Source organism: Falco rusticolus, chromosome 20, assembly GCF_015220075.1.
Source record: "Falco rusticolus isolate bFalRus1 chromosome 20, bFalRus1.pri, whole genome shotgun sequence".
Lineage (NCBI taxonomy): Eukaryota > Metazoa > Chordata > Aves > Falconiformes > Falconidae > Falco > Falco rusticolus.
In genome coordinates, this window is record NC_051206.1 from 678731 (window position 1) to 697038 (window position 18308).

Consider the following 18308-nt stretch of genomic DNA (forward strand, 5'->3'; position numbering starts at 1 on the left):
ATCAGGAAGACAGAGGAGGGGTGATGCGCCAGAGGAGCGCAGGCTGGCTAGCGAGAGCTGGCGAGCGTCTGATACCACATCCATCTGTGCCTACCCTGCGGTTCCGAGCCTGTGCTTGCAGCTCTGGGGGATGCCAGCCCTTGCCCCAGTGGAAAGCAAATGACAAAAAGTGGCTGGAATGTTGTCTGCATCAGAGTCCTGCTCAGTGGAAAAGAAACGATGGGAACCGGCATGGTGCTGCTCCTTGGCTTAAGACAGAGACAGCATGATCTCTTCTGTGTCTCCTGACACAATAAATACTGACACAGCATGTACAGTGCACCAAAATACACAGAAGACTTTTCTAGCCACATTTTCAGGTATGTTTTGGCCAGCGTGAGGAGTGGCACTTGTCAACAGACCTCCTTTTGAACCAAACTCCTTAATCCAAACCCATTGGACGCTGAGAAATTTCAGATATCTGATCCAAAATATACCTACTGGAAGTGGCCCCATTCCCTCCGGGGGAATTCCCTGTGCTGGTGGAACATCATGGGTTTCAGTGGAGTTTCTCTCATTTGCATTGGCATGAAACACCATGATAATCTGTCCAAAATATTTGGTCCAGCTAAGCATTCAAACACAACTTCTCAGCCAGTATCACTAGAAACTCTTGAGATTACAGACTTGGAAATGAAGAGATGGCTGTGTTTTTCATACATTTGCATTCCTTCTCATAACATATGCATACACGTGCATGCAAACTAATTGATTTCTATAAACAGATCAAGGTTTTTTTCTATCACAGTCCAAGAGGGGAAAAAAAATAAAGATTCTTTCAATTTTTAAAGTGCAGAGCAACTGAACACCCCATAATTTGGCAACACAGATTGGTTAGTTTGGACAAGTCCACAGATGGGTAGAGTTTAGTCGTCTTTGCCTGTGAGCCTGTATGAGCTTTCAAAACCCAAGCTTTATGAAAAAATATATTTTCTGTCTCACTGCCCAGGTCTGGAAAGGTTTTTGGTCTACAAACAGTACAAATCTTTTCCTTCTCCCTTTTGGAGACTTAGAGCTGTTATATGCAGGAGACCCTTACTCTGGGGTACTGCAGGCAGTGAAGCAAGTGGGACCGTTGCACCATCTCACACAAGTGAGCAAGGCAAGCGCCACATGGGAATAACAAGGTCCCAGAGCCAAAAGGCAGTGCCTTACACCTGCTCATTTTGCACACATAGAAACAATTACTCAAGTGCAAGCAAGAAAATGCCATTACAGGGAACCCAGTGAGCATACAGCCCACACTGGCCATCACGTTTTGTTCTGGGCTGCACCTCTCGCCTTCCCTCTGCCTCGCCAGATGACACACATGGACCTGCCGAACGCGATCAGCTGGGAGCATGCCTGGCCAAGCAAAATGCTTAGGCTAGTTTAGCTTGGCAAGGCTCAAGTGTTTGTTCATGTGTGCTGCAATTGTTTTGATAACCCCAAGCCATTTCTGTGATTGCTGCTGCAACTGCATCTCCTGTCCCTGTGTTTGAAAGAAGAAAAATATGATTGTTCAGCAACTATATTTGCTTGCTAGGTGAGGAATACCTGAGGGTTCCTACACCATCATTGTGTTATAAAAACCTTACAATGTGGTCTTTTGTTTTCAAGTAGTAAAGGCCTGAGGGATGAAGAGGTGGCCATGGCTTTTTCTTGGCAGGGGAAGGAACTTTGAGAGTAGTTGTCAGCACTGCTACACACTTAGCTGTGAAATTCAGGACAGTAAAGTAATGCTTTGCCTTTCTATCACCTTTCATCACAGATCTCAACATGCATGTGATTGACACAAGTCTGTTAGCTGACCCACCCTGATGTCACAGTTGCATGGAGAAACAGCATCAGCTGTTTCTGATGAATAACCCAGTGTAAAAACAGAGGAATGCTATTGGTGACCTCCTAGAAGTTTAAAAGCATTGGAAAGGCTTGGTTTTCTGTTGCCCTGAAAGTTCTGTAGCCGTTCAGGCATAAGAAAGCACACGTTGAATCCAAATTTTGCCTATTCCAGGAATGTGTCTAGCATGTTTTCCATCTCGGGAGACCAGAAAACTCCACCAGTTTACAGTGTCCAGCAAGCACATGCTCAGTAACTGTCCCTGGAGTTTTATATGATAAATAGGGACAATGTGTTTCTTGTCAGCGAAGTTTATCTGCTTTAAGATGGAACAGATCATCATTTAAAATTAAGGCTACACAAGAAAACAGTACAAAATAAGAAATAAAGGATTTTGCCTCTAATTAGGACTAAAATCTGAGAAGGTAGCATGAAGTTAACTGAGCATTTTTTTTGTCCTTACTTATCTTCACTCTTCTGGAAAATACAGAATGTGGGTTTTGCTACCCTAATAACAAGAGGGTTTTTTTCATAGCATTAACTATGACCGATCTGACACTCCCCCCCGCCCTTACATATTTATAGTTCTGACCTCCTCTAAGTCCTGTGACAGAGTTTCATAGTTTAGTTATGAGCTGGGTAAAGGAACATTTCGTTTTTATTTGTTTCATATCTGCCATGGCTTTTAAGTACCCACCAAATCCTTGCAGATTTGGTCTACACTTCAAAGTTTCTACTACAAGCAGGAGCATGTCTCTATTTCTTCATCTGCCATACAATACATTCTTCATCCTAGACATACCAGTAAGAGGTAAATGAAATCCAGTGGGAAAGGTAACTCATATTTTTAAGTTAACTTCTCTTGCCAGCCTGGAAGCAGATCCAGGAATCTCAATTTTAACTCATTCAAACTAGAAGACAAGGCTGTTTCACACCTAAGACTTCAAACTGACCTGTGCAAACCACATTCAATACAGATCGTAGTACATGTCAACGTCATCCACTTATGAAAGACATGACATCATGGAGGGGAAAGAAAAGCTCTCCATTTAATTAACCCTGGCACAGTTCGCAACTGAATGGGGCTGGCATGCAGCTCTCCAGGGAATGCATGAGAAAACACTGCATCTGCAAAGGTCATTCCTTTTTCTCGGCTATTCCACTTACCCAGATAAACAAGGCCAGAATCAGTGGGGTGTGCTCCAAGTCTGACCCACTTTCTTTGAAAGACTATATAAATGAAATTGATTTTCTGGACTAAAGGAAAACATCTTAGCTACTTTCAGCTATATGCAGAAGCCCTTGTTCTCACTCACTGATTGCTAGTGGATTTTCTGGTGAAGTAAGACTACGTCCTAAAGGTCTCTTTCTCCTTAGCTGGGCTGAGCCAACTTTCTTTAGAAGAGATGAGAGGCGGCCAGGGAAAAAGCAAAAGAACTCGTCATTTTTACTGAGTTAATTAGTTCCCATGCAAGACTAGGGCAAAGAACAACAGTGCCTCCTTTGCCTTAAGTATCTGTTGTGGTCTGGAGCAAAGGGTGCTGAACCTGGTCAAGATTAATGTAATTGGCTTTTGGGTCTGGCCTTAAGGGAATGCATAGCAAGTAAAATGGTTTAGGAATCTGAAATCTAGGCACTCATCTAAAGGAAAATGGCTACCTTCCTAACTTTCAGAAGGCAAAGCTCTGCACTTTCCAAAAACAGAACTCCCTGAAGATATTCCAGTTTGGACACCTCAGAACTGATGGACGCTTTGGAGAATTTGGCTTTAACCTTTTGGTAACGACACGTCACAGTAGCAGGTCAAAGCACCCCAGTTCAGTGCCTGGCACACACACAGTTCTGCTAGCCCGCTGCTCCACTGTGCTGCTGTAGAGCTGATGCTGTTAGCCCAGGCAAAATGCCTCTGCTATGCCGTTTCCAGGATCCATGCTAGGCTGTTTAAAGATGGCCAGTTATAGAGCATTATATGCATATCTAAACCATTCTGACCTGACTGACAGGAGGCTAAGAGGAGCAGCGAACTGCTGTGGGTACTCTGGATGCTTAATAACACCATCTTTTTATCCTCCTGCTGACCTTTGTGCACAGCAATGGCAAAGTCAGCTTCTGTTATTTACACTACTTTAAACCTACAGTAACATTGCTACCTCCAAATGTTTGGGTTGACTGTGCTGTAAACAAAGACGCCCGTTTGCGGCAGCGTGCATGAATTCAGACCTTCTATGTCACACACCACATTAAGCTCCAATAAACTCAGTGGAACTACCACATTACGCTGGGTAAGCGCTTGTCTCAATAGCTCAGATCTGAACTGAGGGCAAGGACGGTGGGGTCCGCAAGCAATTTCTGCCTGCACATCTGTGTCTTTCTTCCTTGGTTTGTCTCGGTAATGTTTCAGATGATTCATGATCCTGTGTTCCATTCTCCCAAAATCATCACAACTGCAGAAAAACTGTGCCTTATGTGCACATGGGAGCGGGTGGGAATCAGAATACGTGGGCCCTTGTAAGTAATCTCCATCAAGCCAACGTATACCATGTAATTTTATGACTCCAGAAGGTTGCTATAGAGTCTATGCATTTCCTCCCCTCCTCTTCCTCCAGTTTAGCCTTGATTTTCATGTGGTTTTAATATATATTTTCTGTATTTTCTCCATCCAGCTCTTTGTTTCCAAAACTTCTGGTCAGCTGCAGCACAAATAGAGCCAAACAAATTGCTGGGTTCTTCCATGCTTCCTTCCAGAAAACAGCTTTAAAGTTAAAACTGGTGTTAAATGCTTAAATACCAACACCTCATTTATATGCCAGCCACACCTCTGTATTTAAAAAAGCTGCAGTATAAAAATGAGCAAGATGGTGGGTATATTCTAAGTGGGCATTTAACACAGACCAGCTTCTCATGCCCTCCCCACTCAGGCCACGCTGTATTGATGCATAAGGGAGGCAAAGTGACTCATAAAGCTGTAAGGAGATGTGATGTACGAGCATGTGGGGAAATGCTTTGAGTCTCAGCCGCACCACAGAGATATTTCCACTCATACCCTCCACATTTTACCCCTTGCTAAGATTCAGTCCTAGCTAAGGTTTGGCTCAAGGCTTGGGGCAGGCTGGTTGGAGCCACCACTTCAGCTCCGTGGGGGACACTTGCTTAGTGTGGTGCTGCATATTGGCACAGGGAAACTGCCCCAGCACAGACAAGCCTTCCAACTATCGTATTGATTATGCCTTCACTATACATCCACAATGCTTTAATCAGCTCCATTTTCAAGCCGATCTAACAACATGCCTGTGAAATCCTCCTTAAGACAGTTTTGGAGGCTTGTTATCTACTTGGCTTACATCTACATTAAAATCTACTTGGTTTACATCAACATTAAACCTAAGCCTTGTGTTGGCCTCCTACCCAGAACAATTTCACCCTTGGGCACCTAAAGAGCCTCTTGCACACACAGTTACTATGATCACTCAGACTCCTTCAGGTTATACTGTGTTCAGGAAAGAGGAGGAACGGGAAGACAACAGCAAGATGCCCACTAACATCAACAAGGCCAGGATCTGGCATGTGCTGTTTTGCAGATATTCTCTGCTTAGGAAAAGCGGGGCCGTCCTATTACAGCTGTCTTTGTATTTGCCATCATTCTTCTAACGTGCACAGTGCTGGGGATGTCCACTTAACAGAATTATCTTTCTTTGGTTTCTGCTGTTTTTGAATAAACATCCTTGAAACCTTTTGAAAGGTTAGGGACTGGCTCCCATGCTTTTGTAATATCCCCCCACAGATATCAAGGGAAATTTTGCCTGTGTTGGTGTCAGGCACAGCAAAGACCTTATTATTGTTCTGATCCACTAAGCAACAATTGCATCTACTGTAAACTGAGTGGTAAATTCCAGACTTCATCCCAGAATACTTCTGAGACCAATAAACTTGGATACGTTTGGAAACAGCATTTCTTTATGAGTTCATGCCAAGGAGATACTGGGTTCCAGATAAATCTCCAGAGTAAGTCTATTGACTTCAGTCCATTTACTCCAGGGATGAAGCTGGCTTGGTGTCTTTCCTGAAGAATTGCTGGATAATAATGATTCCTATTTAATTAAAAAGCATGCCAAGAGGAATTTCAGTGTTTAGAAATGTGCTTGTCACTCAGAAACAAATTTATACTTGGTCAGAAAGAGTTGTGTTGGTTTTGTTTTGTTGTGTTGTTTTTCTTTTTTTTGTCCCCTGGACACATACACAATTATCTCTGAAACATCCCTGGGCTTGAATCCACAGCAGTGTCTCTGGGTCTGCGGTTTGATTATTAGAGGTTATTGCTTGCCTGCCTCTCTTGCCTGTTGTGCAAGCCAGTTCCTCTGCCCTTAACTCACTCTGTGCTTTGGACAACACTGCACTCCTTAATGTGCCATTACCAAACTAGTAAATAAGCACTGCTATGCTCTCTTTCTCCCTACCCTAAGTCCTACAGGCTGAGTATTCCTCTGTGAATTTATCTATAATTTTACAGAATCTTTGGGTAAGCAATACACAGTCAGGTATCTTAGCTGCTAATGTACTGCCAAACATAATGGACTGCCATCCCAGAGAGCTGGAAGAGATTTCATACAGGCTCTTGAACTAAAACCTCTCCAGCAAGTAAAGGAATGTGTTTGACTTACATTTGGAAAGTATCAGTGAGATAGTCCCTACTTGAAGACCTTGCTAAGAGGGAATGTGGGAGGTAAAGGAGGAGAGATTAGCTACAACTAACTTTTAAGTACAGAATTTAAAACTGGAAAATATTAACCTTTGAAAGTTTCATGTGGACAAGCGATTCCCTATCTCTGCTGCACCCATCTTGCTTATGTGGACTGTATTTCCCACACTTCAAGAACATTGTTATATGACCACTATCCTCATATCATCCCACTGCAGCAGACCCATACTACCCTCACAATATTCCCTTTACTCCATGCCCTGCTGCTTTTATTTATGCCTTTTTCCTATCAGCTTCATCTTTCTCCTGTAACAGAACCTTAAAATGGCAGCATCACTTAGAGCTTTTCCTCTCCAACACCTCAATTCTCCACCAAACCCCAGTGTAAACATCTGTACAGGGCATATCTCCATTGACTTCTATGCAGATGCGCCAACAAAGAAGTTAGCCCAGCTTCTCTGGGAATGTGCCATCTAGTTAAGACAAATAACTGCTCCAAGCAACCTACCACCCTGCTAATCCTCTGGCCATTTTTAGAACTGATTTTTATTGTTCTGAAAAGTCCAAATAAATATTCTTTCCCTTCTGGTTTTCATCTCAGGACAGAGGTGCCAAACTACTGTGAAAAGAAGCATTTTACCCCCTAGCATTTCCAGCCAGAAACAGAAATAGACAACTAAGATTTTCCCTGCAACACTTCCCTACTTGTTCTGGACAGAGAAATGTATCTCCAGACAAAGACTCATCCTCAAATGTGACTGCTCCTGCAGTTTGTGGCTTCAGAACTCTCAGCACCGGATCATAGGTTTGGTACAGCAAGATGCAAATTTGCAGCACTGGGTAAGTGATTTAAAATTGGGAATAATGATGGTGACACAGAAACTAGAGCCAGTTTGGGCAGTTTTGAAAGAAACATCTGAAACATTACATGCAGACAATCACAAAAAACAGACTCCAATTCTGCTGACATTTATACATCCCTAATTCTTGTTCTATATTTGCAGCATGAACAAGACCCAAAGCAAAAGCAGAGCTTCACTGTTCACAAGCTTCGTTGTACGTTCCACAATAATGAGCCTTTGCCCTGATCTTTACTGGGAAAGGCAGACCTAGGAGATGACCAGCAGAGACGTACAGGGCTATGACAGATCCTTGCAGACAAACACCAGGGTTGCGTGTGAGAGAAAAGCTTGTCTCAAGTCCTGTGATTGCCTTCTTGCCTCCCTTGACCTCTTCCTTCTCCTCTGTTTTCTCCTGATTTCTGTCTGCCTTTTTTAATTATTAACTCTGTGACTGTGCTTTTTAACTGCAAAGAACATTTTGTGAAAAGCGTGGCAGAAAGATAATGCTCAGTGAAGCATAGTTGTGCTTCATCTGAAACTGTCATTTGGATATTTCAAAGAGCTTTTCAGAAATTGCGAGCCAGGAAGAAAAGTTAATCTTGCAAAAATTTGCACACTTACAAATCTCTTTTCCTTGTACCTGAGGCAGAACAAGGGCTTCAGCCTGGGTTCATCCTTCTACAGGAGCCCTCCAGCACTGAGATACTGACACGGGTTAGAAAATCCAGAAAAGCCATTCCTTCCTAAAAAGGCATGGCAACTAATATGTTTCTGCAAACCTTTTCCATTTTGTGATCAATAAATAAGACTAAAAGGCTCCTGACAAGGTCTGTACATTAGCAACATTGCTATTTCATGGGTATAATCCAAAGGTCAGGCAGATGAAATAGAAGCGCAGAACAGTGCCAGCAATGGAAGAAATGCTGTCTTGTTCAATGACCAGTCCTACGCTCTTTCTTACTGGAAAACTTTGCCTCCTTCCCACTCATTTCATACATTCAGTCAACACTGAATTGCTGTTTTGTGCTAATGATTTCTGTCACTTACCACTGTGCAGCAAAGAGGCCAGAACCACCAGAGAAGAACCAACGCCAGCAGGAGGAAGAGGATCAACAAAGCAATAGCCAGGATGGTCCCATCTGACTGGAAAAGAAACACAGAGAATGTAAGCATCACTAATACAAAACTCCCCGTTTCACAGTACCAGTCTGTGCATCCTGCTGCCAGGCAAGCACATGTGCTAAAGGCCATTGCCATACTCCATTTATTTGTCAGACAAAATGCAGTTTTCCTCCCTCCTCATCCATCCAAATGTGGCACCTGCTCCTGCCACCTTGTTGCAAAGAGGCTGAGACCTCCAGTTCACTTCCTAGAGAGTTATAGGTTTTGTCTCAATTTTCTGAGCCTCACAATTACGCAAACCACTTATTTCGCTTCAGATCCAAATTAATGTAATATTCCTCAGAGTACCGTAAAGACTGGAAAAAAAGACCTAAAAAAGAGCTCACAACACAGTTTCATTGCAGTTTAAGCACTCCCCTTCCTTTGCAACTCTTTTCCCCTCTTGCACTATAAACTTGAACACAATGTTAGCATTAAAGTTTGCTCCAAAAAGAAAACTTGAAGCAATATCTCCATGGACCCATGACTCGGGTCATCCTGCTCTTCTTAGCAGTGCTGAGTCAGGGTAGTTCTGCCATGAGCTTTTCAAGGAGAGTTGGACGCACACACACCCCCCACCACAACAATCTGCAGTCAGAAGCCATTGACTCTAGAAGATCCTTTCCTCTCTAACTGGGTACTTCCCCCATTTAAAAATGCATTTGCAATTCTCTGATATTGATTAACAATGCGAAGTGCTGCACAAGCCAGCTCAATACAGCAATCAAAACTGAATGTGCATTATTTCTTGCTGTTTAGATTTAACCCACACCAGATGTTCTTGGCTTCCTGAGGCATGCCAGCTTCCCTATACCGCTCCCCCGCAACGTCATCCTGTTCCGAGATAAGCAAGCAGGCAGTCCTGACTTAAGCCAGTTTGAGATGTTCTTGATCTAAGAGCTGGACATTTAACACCCACCCCCCCACCCCACCCCCATCCAAGTGTCAAGATCACAATGCCAGATTAAGGACACATTCAAGAGCAGACTGACCCGTAGGATGGGAAAATTGGGTGCCTGCTTAAATCATTGTAATCCAATGGCCAGATGATCTCCCATCGTACCATAATGGGAAGAATAATGGAAAAAAAAAAAAGTCAGGTTGAGAGCCGTTTCCAAACTCTCTTCTGGTGTTGAAGGGATTTCTGGAGAACTTGGATCAAGACAACCTGATCTTCAACACTTGGAAACAACAGAGGGGTAGTCCCCACAGGAGAAGAATTCACCAAAGGCACATCTGGAAATGGAACTTGGACCCCAACACAAAATAAAAGCTCATTTGAAAAGACAAAGCTGGACGCTTGATGCTGTTCCCCTAGACAGACAGCATAGTGTCATATCCATCATCTGCAAAATGGAACCTGCTGACATTCAACACTCTAGAAAACGTGATCCTGACTTTTTGCTGCCATGAAATTACAGAAGAAATAAGGCTTTTTATGTCTAACTGTTGTCTGCCCCTTTTTCCCCTATACTGAAACAAAAATTTTGTCATGAAGAATATCCTAAAATCAATTTGCAAAAATACAAACCAAATTAAAGTGGCCTTTTAGCTGTTTTCTTCAAACAGAATTCATCTTTACACACACACACACCCCCCAACAATCTGTAAAGAACAATTACGTTACCCCAACACATCTGTTTCTCTGCAAGGCTGCTGATGTGGCCAGCTGGTATTCTGTGTATCACAGCAGCGAAAAGTCAGAGGACATAGAAGGGTTTGATTTACCAAATCTTACATTTCTCACTCAGGTAATGCCTCTTGCTAAAGCAAGCCTTGCCAGGCAAGTCTGCTGGAACAAGCCCTCTTCAGATATCAAAACCAGAACACTTCACCCCCTACCCCTCTCCCCACCCCCCCAAAGAAATAATTCCTCGTTGGATTCATTCCTTTTCTTGTATTTGAACAAACATAAAAATATTCCAGACAAATATGAACTGGATTTTCTGGGTTCAGCCATAGCTACAAAGTGTCACACTGAGAGCCTTAAGCAGGAACGGCAAATCCTACCCTCATCTCCTCTGACTGGGCTGTCACCGCTGCAAATGGGGCTTTGAGGAAACCCTTGCAAGTCAGATCAGGATAAAGCATATATACACAATAAATCCTACTATAATGATCCAAAGCAGCTTGAACTCTGCTTTTGGTTTGTTTTATCTTTATTTTGTCAGCTTCTGCTAGAATTTAGCTATCATTCTGTGTAACAGCTATGGTTTTATACAGCTAGAACAATGCTTAGTTAGATACTGCCGCTTATCCAAGCTGAATAATAACCAAGCAGGAAAATACACCTGCTAAAATAGTTTGCAAAAGTTCCACTCACATTTTGAATGTCATTCTCCCAGTCATAGCTGGTTAAAAAGGGCTGAAGCATTTGAAATGCCTCGTTTTCATTCCATTATTTTTTTAATCAAAATTTGGAAGAACTATACAAATGCTCATGGAAACAGTGAACCATGGAACAATTCAATGAGCTGTGTTTAACGCTTACTGAACAAATGCTGTCAATTCAGACCAAGAAAACAACTTTCATTTTAAAGACCAAAAAAGAAGAATTTTAACACTGAACTCGTGAATTTTCCATTTAAAATATCTATAGAGACAAAGTGTGGCTAGCCGTGCACAGTTATCTGAAATCAGTGCTATTTTCCCACAGGGATTCATCCTGACTGCTTACACCAAGGTAAAACCGTGGTGCTTGTGGTCACAGTGAGATCAACAGCCTACAACTCCATCACACCTGAACGGCTGAGAAAAGCCAGGCAGCTAAGGTACTTGCCAGAGCCTCTGCCAAACGCCAAGTGTAAAACATCGGCAACTTATTCTTGACAGCTGTTGGAAGACCTAGGCAATGCCTGGAGTCATTTTGAAACGCCTTGCTATCTATCTAGAAACAGTAACGTATAAAAGAGCGGGCTCTTTATGTGACCTTTCAAGGTGCTACACATCTGACATGCTAAAACTCTACCATGTAGATTTCAAAACAGATCGGCTGGTAGAGAACACAAGGCAGCTGGGCCTTGAAGCCTCCTTTTCCCTGCCAGAGACCAACACGGTCAAGAAAACGCTACAGGTATCACCGGCAGTTAAAGAACAATGGAAAACAACCTCTGAAAGACATTATAAAATATAAAGATATCAATAAGCCTGAAGCAGAACATATTAGAGGCATTTCCTCATACATAGCTATATGTGTGTGCAAGGGGGGGGTGTGTGTATGTACATACATATGCTTTCACTCAGCAGTTACTTGGAACTGTTACGGACTGTGAGAAGCCAGACTGACTGAGGGGATCCTTCTGCAATGAGGCAGCAACCTGGCCCACCTCCTGGACCACAGATACTTCCAGAGAGAAGAGGGAAGGGATGGCAAAATCTCATCCAGTAAACAGCAGCGGCTATTTCCTTAATTCTACCCACAAACATTTGGATATGTGCTGTCCTTCAAAGGAACGCGCTCCTTCAAGGCACGCACGCAATCCCTGGGAAGATCCTATCAAGAAGAAGGTTAGTATAAACTAGGTGCATGCACATTCCTTTAATAGTCAGCGAACAGCGATGGCCACTGCAGTGATGGTCATGCCACAGAGGAAATGACTCATCCCCCAGAGTTCTTTTGCTGTTGCCTACTGAGATGGCTGCCCCAGGAAGCACGCACACAATATTTGGAGAGACAAAGCTAAAAGAGAATCTGTGATATTAAGCTCCTATTTCTTCTTAGGCATCCTCAATACTTTTAACATAGAAACAAACATATACCAGTTCATAAACATAAAGGAGTTCATTGACATTTCAGTGGAACTATGGCTTGTTTCTGAGAGTTTTTCCAAAAATGCTACTGTGCACCAGATGGACATTTTTTGTTGTGCTTGAATTTGGTCTGGTTTGTGTTTTCCAATACTATTTTTGTTTAAGATTTTATTTCCTAGTTTCTCACTTTACTGCACTGGCATTTACAGCATACATTAGCTATTCCAGAAAGGTAACTTGGAATAACATTCCTAAAGCGCACAGACCCTCAAAAGCTTTGAATGCTGATGTTCAGGAGTGATGAATGAAGTACTAGGTGCATCTAATAAATGCACTCATGTGTTTTGGCTGACAAATTAACGCACCGTCGATTTATAGGGATCAGGAGGTGGGTAGCATGCATGCTTGTTACCACAGAAGTAAATGGATTTAACCTTAAACATGTGTTTAAATGTGCTGACTTCATGCTGTACCTAAGAGGGATGAACATGTATTAAATACATGCATCAAGCGCTTGGCTCTAGTAGGGCTTGAAGGCTGGGTTCAGTAAGAGGATTTAGTCCTAACTCCTACATACTTCACTGGAAAGTAAGAACCCTAAATATTCTGTTTAATCCAGTTCTGCACCCACTGCTTTAGCAAACAAAAGTGATGCACCCTACCAGCTGGCTGCTGTCAGGACTACAGGCAGCCTATCGTTCCCCTGTGTATGCAGAAGAGCTTGTGGGAGCCTTTCCAGCTCTTTACTGCAGCAGAGGACTTGGGGCTGTCCTGTAGCCCTGTGATGTCTCCACCAGGGCAGGCTGGAAAGCTGCTGTCATTACTGCTTCAGGGCTCGGAGTGTGGAACCATCCGCACTGCTACCAAGAACTGGGAGCAGTGGCATGAAGACAGCCATATAACCAAGCCTCGCTTCAGGGTGACTCCACAGTAATAATAACTCAAATAAACCTTAGGTGCTTTACAAAGAGGAGAAACATGGTTAATGTCATTCCAGAGACAGGGAAGATGGAATGGCTCCTGTATCCCAGTCCTTTTTTACATTTTCCAAGCAGGAAGAGCAATAACATGCTGAAAACCTTCAGAGGTGTTAGTAGGAAAAGAATGAAGTGCCTTTAAAAAGCTTTATGAAAATCTTGAGTACAGTTTTGAAGGGGCATCCAAAATCAGACAGAGGTTTTCTCCCGGCAGAGAAAGGAGAAAGAGTTTTAACATCCTTTAGTCAATAGGGGAGGGAAGACAAAGGATGACCCTGCCTTTTCACACCAGAGAGACTCTGGCAGCTTTTATTGTGAAGGAACCACTCTCTATTTCTCTCTATTTCTGCCTCTCCTGGGGACTCTCCCATCACAGCAATAGAAACTGATGTCTATAATTTATTTTATCACACACAGGAATTTCTTTTAATATAACAGAAAAATCTGGCCTAATTTCTAAAAGGAAATGAAAACTCAGTGAATGCACTGTTCTGCAATGCTAGCCTCTGATCGGCATCTATGCGAAGCTTCTTGAGTGGGAGCCAAGCTCAGCAGGGGATGCCAGCAAGAATGACCTGGTCTGGGTCAACCAGTGTAGGTGTTCTCAGCTTCTTTTTTCCAAGTTTACTGTGCTGTGAAATGAGTTGCCCCTTTGGGAGGGGCATCTGTTTCCCTCGTCTCCTTCCAGAGCTGAAAGGAGATGAGAGCACACTTAAAACCAGACTTCTGCAGCATCCTATGTTATTTGCTTTTCAGCCCAGTGTAAACACCAGTTGAAGGCTCGCATCACCATATGCTGTATAAACCCAGAGCAAGAGACAACCCTTGTCCTGAGAAGTTCACACTCCACACAGAGCAGGCAAACACATGGTGGGAAGGAGAAGTAATCATTACACCCACTGTTACAAGGAAAAATCTTTGGTCAGGGAAAACAATTCTCTAATACTTGACTGATGCTTATGAAAACAAGCTGAACTTTTCCTTCAGAAGAAATACTTAAAAATTTCCAGCTCAACAGAAGTGTTTGCAAGTTTTCTGAAAGGCAGATATGGCAAAACTGATGGTAGAATTCAAGTTCGTACAGTCCTTGGCTAGTGCTTCACAGGTAAGGCATAGCATCTGGATCCTGCAGTAAATACAATAGGATCTGGTGGGATAGCTTATCAAAAACCACATGACAAAACCCTGCAGACTGATGAGCTTTCCCTCTTCAGTTTTATATACGCTCCACCAGTGCTGGGATTCAGTAGTCTTCAGATGACAGGCGCCTCCCCATTCAGAGGTGCTGTGGTCCAAAAGCCTATGCTCTCCTCTCTGGTTTTCCAGCTCCCTTGAACATCCCATCTGGTTTGGTAAAATGCTCCAAATTCTTTTACTGTTTCTGACACAAAAGCTCCTGACCCCTGAATTTCACTGCCAAGAGACCTATTCCGAACCAAAGGCTAAAAACAGTGGTAAGACTTGGTGCCACTAAACGTCTGCTCAGATCTCTACTGGTCGTGCTATTACCTGCTAATCATCAAACTTCAGGTGTCACAATTTTAACAGCCTCACTGCAGGAAGCAGCAGAGATCAAAGGGAGCAGGGCTCCTTAGCTGCAAGCCTTCAGCATTCTAACCAAAGATGAGCATCTTAATAATCCCACCCTACAGTTACAGGCAGAGGTCACAGCATCTTGTGAGGCCTCAGACTTCATCCTGGAGGTGAGTGTGCAAGCCTCGGCTTTGTGGCTGCGACATCACATAGCCTGAAAATCCTGAAAATCAGCCAGCACGAAGGCAGAGGCCTCTGAGTGCTCTTTTCAGGTTCAATCTGCACACTCCCTTGCAATGAAATAATGCCAGCAGCTTAAGTGCTCCTCCTGACAGTGCACATTCAGTTATAGATATTTCTATTTTGACTGAGGAGGCACCAAGGAGCTTTATTCTGAAACAACCATCTCTTGTCATCACTTATAGCTAAACAACAAAACCTTTGAGGTGAAACTTAAGCAGTTATTTTGGTTTCCATTTGTGCCTGAAGACAGTCCTTAAAAAGAAGTATGTTAAATCCATTTCAGGAGGTGAATAGCAACTGGAATAATAGCAGACAAAATTCTGTGGAATTAGACTTTGTCAAAACAGCAACCATTTATGGCTTGACTTGGGTTTACTCCTTTGCAAGGCAGGAAAGAAAACAGCATGCTACAGCTCTGGAATGTCTTGCCTCTGTGCATGTTTATGAGATTTGTAGCATTTAACCAGCACTTAAATAAATAAATATTTTTTTTAAAAAAAGATATTTCAGGAGCACCTTCCTTGAGCTAACGCTCATGTACCTACCCCGCAAAGCTGAACAGGGGAAGTTCCTCACAGGCCATTCCAAACGGTTTGTCTGGAGTCTGACAAGTCTCAGAGCATGCCAGCATGACCTGAACCCACACAACAAGATGTGTTTGGGATAAGTTTCCTTCTGAAACTCAGTTTAAATTGAAATCACATTTTCAATGGAAAAACATTTCAATAAAATAAAATGTTTTGTTTCAAATGCACTGTTTCAAAGTGCTCTGTTTCAACTTAAATGAGTTTTACTGTTAGAGGTATACATGCATATAGAGATTATAGCATGTATTTTCTAGTTAATTTCAGCATTGGCACAGAAAAAAAGTCGCATACCCACAACCTATTTTGATGTTTCCAAATTAAAACTTTTCAGAACTTCCATTCTGTGATCCTGCCCCCACCTCAAATTTATTGGTCTCTTTCGTAAATCCCTACTTTCCAAACCATAGGAACATGCTGTTTGTAATATGCCTACCACACTTAAGGGTATTATAAAACAGCCTGTGTAGCAATGTTGGAGTGAAATAATCTCTGCACATTTAACTCTTCGGGTGACCTGCATTAGCCAAAACATTCACTGCCTATTATACTTGCAGCATAAAGCATGTAAGAACAATTTCTTTTAGAAACAAACCTGAAATCGTATGCCCTGGAGTTCCCACAGAGCAATACCTCAACTAATAATATACAGGTCAAGGGCCCTAGGAAAGTGCTCATTAAATTTACTCTGCAGTTTCATAAAGCCTCTATTGATACAATAGCACATGCACTTTAATTGCCTGCTGACTTAAGAACACCGATAACTAGCAGAGCCTTAATTGTGCAGCCCAGAACAAAGTCACAATTGAAAAAACCCTACTTTAGCACTGAATTACATTCCTTTTGAATTAAAAAAACCCCAAACCAACCTTCAGTGAAGGGCATCATTAGTTTTTACTACAAGCCTGCAGTGCTTTCTTGATTTTCTACCTATTTCTTTCTCCACATTTAAAGATCAAATCCATCCACTATTGTTTAACTCAAAGGTGTGAATTCCTTCAGCCTTTTGGATAGCCACAGGAAGAAAACCGAGGTACCTAGATGTAGTGAAGCTGTGCCAGTACCCACCTCCTTTTGTCAAATGCAAAACCTGTTGAGGTTAAGAGACCAAATTCTCCTTTTTAACTGATTTCAATGGCTCCTGCACCCTCGCAACCGGAAATGTGAGACCAGAGGGGCTGTCTCTTTCCAGAATGGCAGGCCTTTTCCCCACCTGTCACCCCACTGGTCATCCCAAGCCATTTATTACGGGTTGCCACCAAGACAACTGCTTCACTGTGAGATAACCCATTCTCTGATCTGCCTATGCAAGAGTTTCTCTTCCCCAAGTTACTGTCAGGTGCAATAAGCCACTGCATCCATTCACTTCCACACGAATTGTTTCAAGAAGCCCCTTTTCCACAGCCAGGGACTGGCTTGGCCCAACTGCTAGCCAGCAGCTCTCCTCTGGTTTCCAAACCCCTAGATTATCACACAGTCCTATCTCGGACTGTGGAAGGGCTAACTGCCCAGCAGTGTGCTTAACCACCTTGTCACCTTTCCATCCAAAAGTGATTTTGGAGTACCAGCATGTCAGGCAAGGAGGGGCCGGTACCTACTGGCACTGGGTAGGACCCCAGCTTACGAGGGCAAGCCCAGCTTAGGCACTGCATATGCCTCCCAAATGCAGTTGCTTTCCCAGAGCTGCCCTGACTCAAAATGTCCCTTTTGAGCTGAAAGACGCTCCTTTTTAGAAGCATAATTCCCCTAGCCCTCCTCCTGAATGAACAGGGTGTGACCTGGGAAGACATCCACTGTGAACTGGATACACACAGCAAATAAAATCGAGCTTCAGTCAATGCTAGTCTAAGGCAAGTCTAACATCTTGCCACAGAAACGTTCTCCCAGCCCATGTTTGGGTATCTCCATTGTCTCACCTTCTTGCAAAGAAGCATCACGTGTTTCACTAGGTGATACAGGGAGCACAGCAATATCACCTAGCGATGCTCCTTCCAACTGAGAACTGCCCAGGAAGACCTGGTTTACACTGTCACTGCAGCCCTGCAGTTTTCACCTCCCAGTTATGAGTCTTAGAGTTGCTAGTGCAAGAGGTCATTAGTAGTTTTTCCTCTTCTGGGAGCATTTTAGAAAATGAACAAAGACTTATTTTAATTCTCGTCCTGGCTTCTCTCCGAGATGCTCTCTTTTTTCACTGAAGAACTTGGCAGCAGCCCTCCAAGTCCACAGAGCAGGACTGACTTCCTGCCTCTAAATGCTGCCTTGTAAATTATTTCCTCTGTTGTACACTCCTGTGTCCTGACAATGCTTGGTGTGCAACCTGCTCTGTGCACATCAGCATGTGTACAAAATCATAAAGCGGTATTTAATACTTTCTCTCTCTTTCACTTCTTCAAACTCTCCAACACAAGAAGGGATTTACTCCCGTTCCTAAAAGCTTCCCAACTCCACCAGCCGTTACTTGCTCATTCTCCTTCAAGCAGTGGGAAATCCACGGCAACCTACACTCCCAAGGCATTAACGGTGTAAATGCTGGCAACACACACTGCGTTCATACCACTAAAGCCTGATGTGGGGCAGCTTTGCCTATGAGCTTGGTGGCAGGTTCAGACTAACAGCTGGGGAAGAAGAAATAACTTTTGGGTTTTAGTCTTAGCACTAGTGGAA

General features: G+C 43.1%; 1 protein-coding gene across 1 annotated transcript in view; it reads right to left on the reverse strand.

Moving 5' to 3' along the window:
- The window catches only part of ANTXR1 (ANTXR cell adhesion molecule 1), a 111270-nt gene that overhangs the window by 42980 nt on the left and 49982 nt on the right, over positions 1-18308 (reverse strand). Inside the window, exon 13 of the mRNA XM_037371756.1 lies at positions 8444-8539. Within this exon, the coding sequence (XP_037227653.1) occupies positions 8444-8539 (96 nt within the window). The remainder of the gene's footprint in view (positions 1-8443; positions 8540-18308) is intronic.